Source organism: Hemiscyllium ocellatum, chromosome 43, assembly GCF_020745735.1.
Source record: "Hemiscyllium ocellatum isolate sHemOce1 chromosome 43, sHemOce1.pat.X.cur, whole genome shotgun sequence".
Taxonomy (NCBI): Eukaryota; Metazoa; Chordata; class Chondrichthyes; order Orectolobiformes; family Hemiscylliidae; genus Hemiscyllium; species Hemiscyllium ocellatum.
The window spans coordinates 19,483,418-19,496,212 of record NC_083443.1 but is presented as its reverse complement, the minus strand read 5'-3'; the positions used below and the strand labels follow the sequence as shown (position 1 = coordinate 19,496,212).

Genomic DNA, 12,795 nt, shown 5'->3' with positions numbered 1-12,795 from the left:
TGGTATTCGAACACTCGCACATTGGGGCAATAATGCTGTTACTGAGCCAAACTGATAAATACTGGGGAAGCAGGGAAGGAGGAATTTGGGAGACTTGGTCAATTCGATTATAGGTATTTTCTAATTAAACTGTTCAGAAATATTATGGTACACCTCTGGAGGTGGTGGTGTTTGAATTCAGGCCTCCTGGTTGAGAGATCAGAGCCCTACCATTGCACTACAAGAGCCCTCAATAAGATTTTCAGCAGTAGCAAGTGCATCCTTGCATATGTAAATAACAGAGGGTTGGTTTCCACCAATCAACCTCTGGGTTAGAGGCCTCATTTTTTTTTCCTGCGCCACTCCGCTGTATTCAGTTGGATTCATAAGACACTAAATTACATTAAACCATGTCTGTCAATAGTTAAGCTCACTCTCAAAAATCTATAACCACCCAATGACAGGCCCCATCAAATCTGCCCATCAAAATAACCTGCAGTTTGAGCATTACACTTGTGATACACATTCAAAAACTGGCACCCTATCAACTACCAATCCATCCCACCCACTTTCTGGGGATGCGTTTGTAGATCTGGTGTTTCATCACATTACGTAAAAAAAGAACATATCCCCTTACACAGGATGAAAAGATAACTTTTGCAGCAGGTCATGACACGATTTGAATATGAATCCATCAAAATGCAAAATGAATTATCTTCCCTGGAGAAACCTTTAGTTGCATAATTACTTCAGACACAGAAAACACAATGTCCCCAAATGACCCTTAAACATCCTTCCAGCAAACTCCCTCTGCTGACAACGTAGGTTATCGTATATCAACAGTGAATGCCATAAATAACCTAAATAAACTTCAAACTGAATTCCCAAGCAATTTAATGAGTTCCTTGCCATCTAAAAATAAGCACAACCTAACATACCTTAAATACTCAGAGCTGGTTAAATATCTGTATGTTAAATATCAATGATTTACTCAAACATAAACCAGGTAAAATTTTTAAAGAAATATTTTCAACTTCCTATCTCCCCCCAGAAAATGCAATGTAAAAAATTTGATTTTTATACCATTTTCACAGAAAAGCACGTCACCTTCAACTGAGCTGTTCACTCCGAAGCCCAACATGACATAAAAGATATTTAAACTTTTCATATAGTAGGTAATAAATCATTATTGATTAACAATCAGAAGCAAATAATCATAGTTCTTTCACCAAATAAATTTGCAATTTTGCAACACTAAGCCAAAATAACCCAACAGCATAATCTTTGGACAATTTTAACCATTTGGGTGGAACGTTTATGGTTCTGGATGCAATAGTTGTTTTACAGCCAATCCATTATAATCTTCTCTGAATATTGGATGGAATTTGAACCAAGCTCTCACTGTAGTTGCAATGTTAAAGTTAAAAATTAACTCTATGACATCCTCTAGCAAAGTATCATTCCAAAGATTTTAAAGAGAAACAAACATGCCTTTTATACAGACATCTTCAACCAAGTGTATTAAAACACCCGCATCAATTCAGATTCATTGTTAATTTGTTAAAGTTGAACATTTCTGGGAAAGGGATTTGTAAGTCATCTGCTTTAAGAGATTAAAGCAGGAATTCTGCCGAGATGGACTGTTCATACGGTGAATATCTTTGCAGTATTTGGCAAAGCCTGTGCATGATAAAGAATAAAACCCACAATAAGGCAAGTGGTTTTCTGAGCTGACGGTTTGGGATCTGGTGTTTTAGCTAAATTATTTATGTGATCAAGTTTGTATTTTTAGCACATCTGTAGTGGAGGCGATGGTTACTTCATGCTGTTGTTTCCTGAGGGATACATCTGTGATATTTGCCTGGAGAAAACATGTGCATTATAATAATTATCTGGCTTGTGAAACTTTTCCTTTCTACAGCCATTCACAGCTGTCTACCTATGGTGTTTCAATCAAATTTGGATTGCCATTGAGAGAACGCCCATCCTGACCCTGCAGAACTGTCTGGGCTGGGAGTGCTACTGAGCTGCAGAAAAAAGAACGTCAAACAGTACCACCAGAAACTGAACAATGCCCAGTGCTTTACAAAGGCAGGTGGCACTATCTTCACATTCACAGGGGCATCAATCCAACCCTGCCACCAAACCGGCTTCTCACAACTGGTCATAACCTGCAGCTTGAGCATTACATATGTGAGATACACACTCAAGGACGCGCACCCTATCAACTACCAATCCATCCCGCCCAATTCCTGGGGATTAGGTGTGGTGTTTCCTCATGCGATGGTGCAGACTCAATGGGGCTGAAGGGACTCTTCTGCTGGATGACCTAGCTGTGCATGCTCACAAACTGCTCCTGCCCCATCTCCACCCCTGCTTCCTCCCCCCCCCCACCAAAAGCTTTCTCGTTGCAGGCCAGGCTGGCACACAGTGCTGAAAGAGAGTTAGCTGCAAAGCCACCTGCCTTGTCCTCTACACGAAGATGGCATTCCAAATCACAAACTGCTGCCTGAGCCCATTAGCAATAAATGCCACCTGAGAGAGAACAGCAGGACACCTACTTTGGTGTGATTTGTTAAAGTAATAGTTCAGAGTCCCAACGTACCTTTGTGCCCATGGAGATGCTAACTGCTCTAGTAAGGTGAGAGTGAAAATAAAGACACTGACATACTGGTCAAGGCAACCAAAGCTTTATTCTCCCCTGCGTTGGAGGCTGAATAGCAAAGTTACCAGGTTTGTTTATGCATTTGAGTTTCCGAATTATCTCAACTGGGCAGAAGTTAATTACTATGGGGAAGTTAATTCTAGCAAGTAGATTAAATTAATACAATGCTAATAAATTTATATAGATGTCTCACTACCTGCTGGAGCAATTTCAATGATGGCTGCAGCAACAAATTAAATGTTCATTAGAGGATTTTTTTTTAAAAACAGCCATCTCTTCAACTTCATGTACGTCTGGATTGAAATAAATTTGACAGTGCCTTTGTTTTGCAGTACCTACAAGGAAAGCAATGAAATCATGGGTACTGGCTTCCAAATCAACCAAAGATGAAAGACCAAAGTGGCAAGTGCGCACCTTCACTCACTTCCTACATCTCCTTCATCTTTGACATGATCTCTCAGATGCCATTTTCAAAGCTCATTTAGTCCATTAGTGAATTGGAGCTCAGATTCCTTGAACTAAGAAACCTATCAAATTGGTTACAAAAGTGCATTTATAGAAGCTATCAAATTATTTCCCTGTTGAATGGCTGTTAAGTGTTAGACAGTAGTGCTACAACAATTGCAAAAGATCAGGGTACACGTGCGAATAAGGCTGAATGAGTAGATCAGGGACAATCAATGGATGTTCTGTGTTTTGATTTTTAAAAAGCATTCAATAAAGCACCATACAAGACATCCTAATACAATTAGAGTCTATAGAATTCGGGTTGGCATATTTAAACAAGCTTGGCCTTTGAGAAAAGAGGAAATAGATTAAAGGAAAGAGAAGGTAACATTCAGTAGACGAGATCCTAAATGTCCTTGATTTTTGAAAACCAAGAGATGATCTAATTGCAACATTCTTAAGGAGTTTAACAGAGTAAATGCTGGCAGGATATTACCCTGGCCAAGTGGGAAAGGATCCTTTACAGATAGAGGTAATGAAGAGGCTGAAGATATGGTCTGGATGCTGAAAGAAGTCAGGGAATAAGCACACCATTGGTAGATCATTTTGGAAGGCTGATCAATTTAAAACATAGGATGAGAAATGTTAAGAGGAGAGAAAGGATATAAATGCTATGAAGAACTAGACGACAATACATTTTATGTTGCACTTGAAGGATTGAAAAATCAGTGAGAACGTGCTCTCGTTGGAGTTGGCCTTCCTATAACTTGAAGACCAAGGTGACTCCATCACCAATGGTGAGCATGCTCATATTGACTCTGCTGTCTCTGTAAATCTTCTCATTGAGTTTGACAATGCTCAGTGTGTTGGGGTCATTTTTTGGATTCAGTACTGACCCATCCCATAGTACCTACAGGTGAACAAAAAAATACAGTTCAAGGGTGAATGGAAATCCACACCTGACAAAATCATCAACATTCCATATCGAGATCATAACTTCTTCCTAATTAAATATCTGCAATAGTACTGGGGAATCCAAGGGAGTACAAATGCATCTTTATTAGCTGATGTACCTACACTTACCAGACTATTATAACACAAAGAAGCCTTTAGGGCCATCATGTCTGTACCAGTCATTGAGCATCCATCTATTCTAATCCCATTCCCCAGCACTTGGCCTTCAAAACTATGGCTTCTCGATTATTCATCTAAATACTTCTTCAAATGTTGAAATGGTTCTCAGAAATCTTTCCAGATATTCTTGCCCTTTGGGTGGAAAATGTGTTCCTTAAAATTTCCCTGTAAGCCTCCTGCCCCTTACTTTTTATCTATGTCCCTGATTACTGGTTCCTCCACAAAAAGGGAAAAAATTCCTTCCTATCTATGCCCTTCATAATCCTGCCAGCCTTCTCTGCTCCGAGAAGATCAGTCTCAGCCCATCTAATCTATCTTCATGGTGAAACTTATTCGCTTACTTGCTTATAATCTTTTAAAATATTTTTAAAACATTTTCACAAGGATCAATGATCAATCAACAGCAAAAATTAAGATCAGTTGAAACATGCCAAAAAGACTACTCATTCCATCAGAATCTGTGAATATTGTTTGTGCGTATGTTATAGATACAGTATATTTAATCTATGTATGTACGTGTAGAATATAAATGCTCAATTTCAGGATTATATCTGTAATTTAACCTTGAAGCCTAGAATGCGAGCAAATGTGCAAAGCTTTAAATACCCAGTTTGATTCTTTGCAGCATTAAAGACCTGATCAGGTGCATCCCAGAACTCTGGGAAGCGAGGGAAGTGATTGGTGGGTCTTGTAGGGAGATGTTTGTAATCACTGATAACCACAGGTAAGGTGCCAGAAGACTGGAAGGTGACTAATGTGTGTTTTGTTTTGGAAGGTGGTAAGGAAAAGCAGGGAATATAGACCAGTGAGTCTGACATCAGTGGTGAGTACATTGCTGGAGAGGATTCTGACTGACAGGATTTACATGTATTTGGAAAGGCAAGGACTGGTTAGGGATAGTCAACATGGCTTTGTGCATGGGAAATCATGCTGACTTGATTGAGATTTTTGAAGAAGTGACAAAGATTCACGATGGCAGAATGGAGGATGTTGTCTGCATGTACTTCAGCAAAATGTTCAATAACGTTCCACATGGTCAGCAAGGAAGATCACATGGAATCCAAGGAGAGCTAGCCATTTGGATGCAAAATTGGCTTGAAGATAGGAGACAGAGGGTGGTAGTGGAGAGTTGCTTTTTGGACTGGAGGCCTGTGACCAGCGGTGTGCCATAAGGATCAGTGCTGGGCCCACTACTTTTTGTCATTCATATAAATGACTTGAATGTGAATATAGGAGGAATAGTTGACAAGTTTGCAGATGATATTAAAACTGGTGACACTGTGGACTGTGAAGATGGTTACCTCCGAGTACAACAGAACCTTGGGCGAAGGAGTGGTAGGTGGACTTTAATTTAGACTAATATACGACATTGCATTTTGGAAAGGCAAATCAGGGTAGGACTCAATGGTTGGTTCTGCGGAGTGTTGCTGAACCAAGAGACCTTGGGCTGCAGGTTCACAGTTCCTTGAAGGTGGAGTTGTAGGTAGAGTGTGATGGCTGCGTTTGGTACATTTGCCTTTATTGGTCAGTGCATTGAGTATAGGAGTTGGGATGTCATATTGCACTTGTATAGGACATTGGTTAGGCAACTTTTGGAATGCTGTGTTCAATACTCAACTCCGTGCTATCGGAAAAATGTTATTAAACTTGGTAGGGTTCAGAAAAGATTTACAAGGATGTTGCCAGGACTGGAAGATTTGAGCTATAGGGAGAGGCTGAATAGGCTGGGGCTATTTTCCCCATACTGTCAGAGGCTGAGGAGTGATCTATAGAGGTTTATAAAGTCATGAGGGTGAATAGCCAAGGTCTTCTTCCCTGGGGTAGGGGAATCCAAAACTAGAGGGCATAGGTTTAAAGTGACAGGGAAAAAATTTTAAAAAGGGACCTAAGGGACAACTTTTACATGCAGTGGGTGATGAGTAAATGGAATGAGCTTCCAGATGAAGTGGTGGGGGCTGGTATAATTACAATATTTAAAAGGCATTTTGATGGGTATATGAATAGGAAGGGTTTAGAGAAATTCAGGCCAAATACTGGAAAATGGGACGAGATTAATTTAAGAAACCTGGTTGGCATGGAGGAGTTGGACTGAAGGGTCTGTTTCTGTGCTGTACAACTCCAACACCGTGACTCCATGACCATTGCAAAGTAGTAGCTTGTCAGTAATAAAACAAGGAAGCTTCCAAAATACAAAAGTCTCACTCCAATTAATGTTTGCCAGGAAGCCATGGCAAACTCTCCAGTTTCTCTTCAAGTTAGAGCTTGGGGACCTTGTGAAAGAAAAACAAAACTTTCGGGTTCATTAAAGGCCTTTTAGGGAAGGAAATCTGCCGTGTTTACCTGGTCTGTCCTTCATGTGACTCTAGAACCATGGCAAAAGATCTCAACGGCCCTCTGGACAATTAGACATGGGCAATAAATGCTGGCTTATGCAGCGAAGCCCATGAACAAAGCAAAGTGTATAGTGGCATAATGTCTCATTTGAAAGATGGGCCTCTGACAATGTACCACTCTCTTGGTACTACATGGTGGGATTAACCTAAACTTTGTGCTCAAGTACCTGCAATGGGGAGAGAGGAAGAATTGTTGAAGCCTCCGACAGAGACGGGAGTGTGCTACCTACTGTCTATGGCTGACAATTCTTGTTTTAATACAAATTAACCTAGTATTCCTAGTGGATCACTCTGCAAGCGGAATCCCTGGCACCTATTGTGGAGAAGGGTTACCATGTCAGGAGCACAAATACACTTGAGGAAGTAGCAGATCCCAAAACATTCTTCAATGGGAGGACAGAAAAATAAACAACGCATGATTGTGTTATCATGGAGCAAGACCAGTTCAAACTTAATCAGGTGAAAGTCCTGAAAAGACCTTCAAAATGTTTGTTGCGTGATAATTACCTCCACCCACAGCATTGAATCAACTGTTTAAGAATGTCTTATTATCAATCTCAAGCAGCATCAGCTGAGAGAGGCAGCCCTTATCAAAGACCCCCTGCAGACTCACATTGTCAACGGCTATTATTCCTCCTTTGCGGATAAGTTGCAAACATTTCTCATAATAAACGCCATAATTCAGCTTGTCAGCATCTATGAAGGCAAAGTCAAAGGATTCTGCTTTGCCAGCTTCTAGAAGCTCATCTGTGAAAAAAACAAAGAGCAGAATGGTATTAGTTTAAAACAAAAAGGGCTGAATCTTTTTTAAACCTCTTTACTTAACATGCACAGGTGAAAAAAAATGAATGTGCACAATAATCTTGTCCAAGTGTCTGTAGAATTGATGTTGTGTGTTTATGTGACAATTAGTACCTGAAAGGCACAACTGCAATGCTGAAGACATTTGGAGAAGTACACATGTAGGAAAGGTTTGAAGCAATAAGGACCCAGAGCAGGCAGGTGGGACTAGTTTAGTTTGGGAATATATTTGGCATGGACTGGGTGGACCGAAGTGTCTGATTCCATGTTGTATTACTAATGACTCAATGCAGCTAAGACACTGCATTCTAAGTCATCTGTGGCTCAGGGAACAGCATTTTGTCATTAAGTTAGGCGGTCATGGATTAAAACCCCAAGCTATCCAGTGCTCTTGACCATTGGCATTTACTGACTAGACAGAGTTAGAGCATGTGATTAGAAGCTGTGCATTAGTCAACAAATAGGAAGCCCATTCTTGAACCAAGCTAGACACCAAAGCACAAGACTCAGCACCTCATTTCCAACAGCTGGAAAGAATCATTTGCTTTACTTCCCTCAATTATTTCTGTTTGAGTAATGAATACCAAAACCATTATAAAAGGAGAGAACACCATGTTGCTGCAGCTACATTCTGTGTTAAAACTAGACGGAGGAGTACTGCCTGCTCCACATGGCCTAATGATCAGGCAAAGTACACATTTGCCCTTAAAATCCAGTGATTTGAGTGCGACAATTAGCTGCTCGACAACATGAAAGGACTCCCTCCAAATTGTTTGTCATCAGCCAAACTTGATAACCTCACAGGATTAGATGGACAATGTTTATTAGTCAAAAAAGAAAACGATAGCAAAAAGGTGGAACATTTGCACGTAGAAGGAAGGAGATAGGAAGTCGAAAATCTGGTTTATCGGCTAATTTCTTACTTTCACACTCAGGTGAAAGTTTAAAATCTATAATCGAGCAAACCACAGATTGAGTCGAATGAAAATATTGAAGAAACCGTGCTTTAAGTATCAGCACAATTTTAATGACACTTATCTCAGCAAGGCAAAAGGGAAGAGAGAGAGAGAGAGAGAGAGAGAGAGAGAGAGAGAGAAATATCTGGAAATTTATTTGCATGTCCTGCAGCAAGAAATCAATATAATTACTGGTCCAGAACCTGGCAACATCAATAGCCAAATATTTAAAACCCTCAACAGGCCAATAAAATTGCAAGGCAAGGACTCACTCTGCACCTGATTGCATATTCTGAAGTGACACCCACACTAATCTACAGCTCATTCTGCCAAAATACATGTTTTGTCAGCACGAACTGGCTATAACGCGATTGATGAATTGTGGACTTGTTTGGATAACTCAAACTTTCTACTAAATGGGAATAGCGATTTTCAATTAGCAATTTTTTATAGCGTGAGGTTGCAGAGGATCACAACTGTCACGATATGGCAGAACAACCTGTACTGATTTTCAATTAATCTTTCCTAGTTAGCTAATTAATAAATACCATCTTTTTGGGCATCTGTACCAATAGAAAGTCAAAGTTCAGACATTTCCACTGTTGAAAAATCAAAGGTAGCCTCTCTCTCATTTTCTCACAAAGCTGGTCAAATGGCTGCTCTCTGGAAGACAAACCCACCTCCTCAAAGGATAAGCTGAACTTGGATAAAACAGGCTACAAATGTTTAAGGCAAAGAAATGTGCTTCTAAGTTATTGCAAAAAAACATAATAGGAAGGTAGCAGTGCTGTAGTAATCTGGTCAGATACATGTTGACAAGTGAATGGGTACTCGGTGGAGTAGTTTGGACAGTGATGGTCAGATGACTGTGCTTGACATGCACAAACATTTCACAATCCTAATCAAGAACCCATGATCGCAGACCATGTTACTTTTCATTATTCATTCACAGGACGTGTCAGGATAGCCTTTACTGTTCATCCCCAATTCCATTGAGAAAAAGTGGTTTTAAACCACACTTTCGAGTGCAACTGAGATTTTCTAGGCCATTTCAGAAAGCATTTTAAAAGGTAACCAACACTCTGGAGTTAGGTATAGGTCAGACCATGAACACTTGGCAGATTTCCTTTCCCTAAAAATCAATGAGCAAGACAGGTGTTTAATGAAAAAACTATGGTAGTTTCATGGTGACCATTAGTCATGCTAGCTTTGTAACTTCAGAGTTTTATTTAATTAATTTGTTTAATTAATTAAGCTAGTGGAACGACTGCAAAAGGTCACATTGTTTCTTCCTGCTTTTAATAGGACCTTCTTGATGGTCTGCTCTCCAGATCAGATTTAAACATGCCAGGGAAGGGTGGTACAGAGATGGAACAACTCTGGATGCCTCTTTCTATTAGGCCAGATCCAGGTGGCTTTGGAAGGAGACTATATGTGGTGCCCACCGATGTGCCCAACGCCTTTCGTGACCTGTGGGCATTCCAAGACAAAGGATCAATATTATAGGCCGACCTTCCATTCAGTTTGAGTACATATAGTTGCTTTCCTGTTAACGAATACGGGAACATTCGGAAATGCCGAGAGGAGTGAAAACCGGGATAAGCATAGAATCTCTACACAGTGTGAAAGCAGGCCATGTGACCTATCGAATCCACACTGACCCTTAGAGCATCCCACCCACAGTCAACACCCCCACCCTATATTTCCCATGGCTAATCCACCTAACCCACACATCCCTAGACACGATGGGCAATTTAGCATGGCCATGCCATCTAACCTGCACACCTTTGGACTGTGGGAGGAAACAGGAGCATCCGGAGGAAACCCACGCAGACAGAATGTCTGCATGGTCTGAGGGTGGAATTGAACCTGGTTCCCTGGTGCGGTGAGGCAGCAGTGGTAACCACTGAGCCACTGTGCCACCCATAATGGCAGAGTGAGTTTGCTCAGAGCTGTTCTGTACCATCTGACGGCACCACAGCACTCGCTCCAGCAGAATGGGACTGCAGTATGGTGATGCTAATGAGAGAGTTGCAGGCAGGAGTCTTTTTTTAAAATCAATTGGTAACAGTTTCCTTTTCAAGGCAGTTAAGCTCCTTGCTCCACCAGCCCCCAAACCAATACAGGAACAGTGACAGATCATTGGCATACTCCACAGGGTCCACTCATTGAAGCTCTGCCTTTCACCAATCACCTGATAACTCCCAGCGAATACACATTTGAAGTAATTCTAATTTCAGCTCTGTGCTTCTTATCAAAATAAAAGATAAAATCTGGCCATTGTTGGGCGTCCTTTTTTCTCAGAACATGACTTGAAATACGACAAATGAATATCTTTCAGATTTAGAAACATTTACTTGTTTTGTGTCATTCATTAGGAGACTCTTCACTCATTCAAAGCTCAGTTTCAATTATCAGTTCTTTCAGATCACTCCCAGATATGAGCAGGGATTTATTCAGTTTTATCGTCAGACTTATACTGCTTCTCCTTGTTTAAAAACAGCCAATACAAAGCAGGCTTGCACATAATCATATCTCAAACTGGCCCCATTCTGTCCAGACAGTAGATAATATGGCTATAAAACCTATTTAAAGCTTTCTCCCAAGCACATCTCAGAACTTTTCTTTAAAAGAAGAATGGAATTGAAAGAAGTGGAGCGGCACAGTGGCTAGCACTGCTGCTTCACAACACCAGGGACCCAGGTTCGATTCTAGTCTTGGGCAACTGTCTGTGGGTAGTCTGCACATTCTCTCAGTGTCTGTGGGGGTTTCCTCTGGGTGTTCCAGTTTCCTTCTCAAAATTCAAAGGTGTGCAGATCAGGTGACTTGGCCATGCTAAAGGTGTTCAGGAATGTGTAAGTTAGATACATTAGTAAGGGGTAATGTAGAGTAATAGGGTTGGGGAATTGGTTTGCGTGGATTCCTCACTGGAGGGTCAGTGTGGACTTGTTGGGCCGAAGGGCTGGTTTCCACAGTGTAGGGATTCAATTCTATGATTCAAATTAATGAGCACATTTATGAAATATTTATCTTACTGGTCAGTCACACGAGAACAGAGAAGCCCATCAAACCTGGTGGCATGTCAGGAGAGGGGGATGATCAGCCTCTTCCTTTGGCGAGAGGTCTTTCCCTACCCCTGGGCCTTGCTTTCTTTCATTGATGCTCCTCTGTCCCTCCTCCACCTAGCAGTCATCTTGGATGAATCTGTAAGTTGCTGCTCCGTAGCCAGAGAACTCAGCAAGGAATGACGATCATTGGCACTGACTCTTACGGATGCCAGCAGGCACCAGGTAAACGTTTCAAGGAGACAGGTCAAGAGTCAGAGTTGGACGAGCGCTTAAACATGCAGCAAGATATTACATTCCATATAGGTCAGATCATTGACCTATACCCTTCCCATTCATCCTCCTAAAATACTGAGTGGGAAGTGGACACCAAAATCTGAAAAAACACCCTCCATATGGATAAACAATTAAGGGTCAATGAAATGGAGATCAATATTACACTCTCCACACCATATCGCATTGGCATTGACAGTCAGATGGCTGTGGGCGACCTCTTTTCTTTTAAAATGTTCAAAGCCCCAGGGAGCAACTGTGCAGACTGTACTTTCCCCTTTTCCTGTATGTTGTAATTTAAAACCCAGCCCTCAATTTCCCAATCTCTCTCAATACCAAGTCCTGGGACATACCCCCCCTCCAGGGTTCCAGTGACTCTGTCACTGCTGAACTAACAGTCAAGCTGAGAGACTGGCAGTGCCAATCATATTGAACTGCAGGGGGTGGGATTTCCTTCCTGGTGAGGAACAGAAGTCCCACCAGAGGCATTTTTACAGGAGGATGTTGCCTATGAAATCTCCTGGTATCAGATCAGATATGGGAAAGGAAATCACTGACCGATTACCTGCTTTGCAGCTGATGAATCGATACTCTTCCATGTTGAACATAAGAACTAGGAGCAGGAGTAGGCCACCCTGTCCTTTAATCCCGCTCCACCAATCAGTAAGATCATGGCTGATTTTTCATGGATTCAGCTCCACTTACCCATGCTCCAACTATATCCCTTAATTCCTTTATTGTCCAAACAAATCTCAGCTATAAAAACATTTACTGAAGTAGTGTTTGCTACTTCACTGGGCAAGGAATTCCATAGATTTACAACCCTCTGGGTGAAGAAGTTCCTTCTCAATTCAATCCTAAATCTGCTCCCCCTAATCTTGAGGCTATGCCCTCTTGTCCTGGTTTCACCTGCCAGTGAAAACACCCTCTCTACTTCCATCTTATCTACTCCCTTCATAATTTTATGTGTTTCTATAAGATTCCCCCTCATTCTTCCGAATTCCAATGAATATAATCCCTGTCTATTCAGTCTCTCCCCATAAGCCAACCCCTCAACTTCAGAATCAACCCAGTGAACCTCC

General features: G+C 41.3%; 1 protein-coding gene across 1 annotated transcript in view; it reads right to left on the bottom strand.

Annotated features, from left to right (window-relative positions):
• Positions 1-2,653: 2,653 nt before the first annotated feature.
• Positions 2,654-12,795, bottom strand: part of comtd1 (catechol-O-methyltransferase domain containing 1) — a 49,762-nt gene continuing 39,620 nt past the window's right edge. The window contains exons 7-8 of the mRNA XM_060854125.1: positions 7,232-7,365; positions 2,654-4,001 (exon numbers count right to left, since the gene is read on the bottom strand). Of these exons, the coding sequence (XP_060710108.1) occupies positions 3,852-4,001; positions 7,232-7,365 (284 nt within the window). The 3' untranslated portion in view covers positions 2,654-3,851. The remainder of the gene's footprint in view (positions 4,002-7,231; positions 7,366-12,795) is intronic.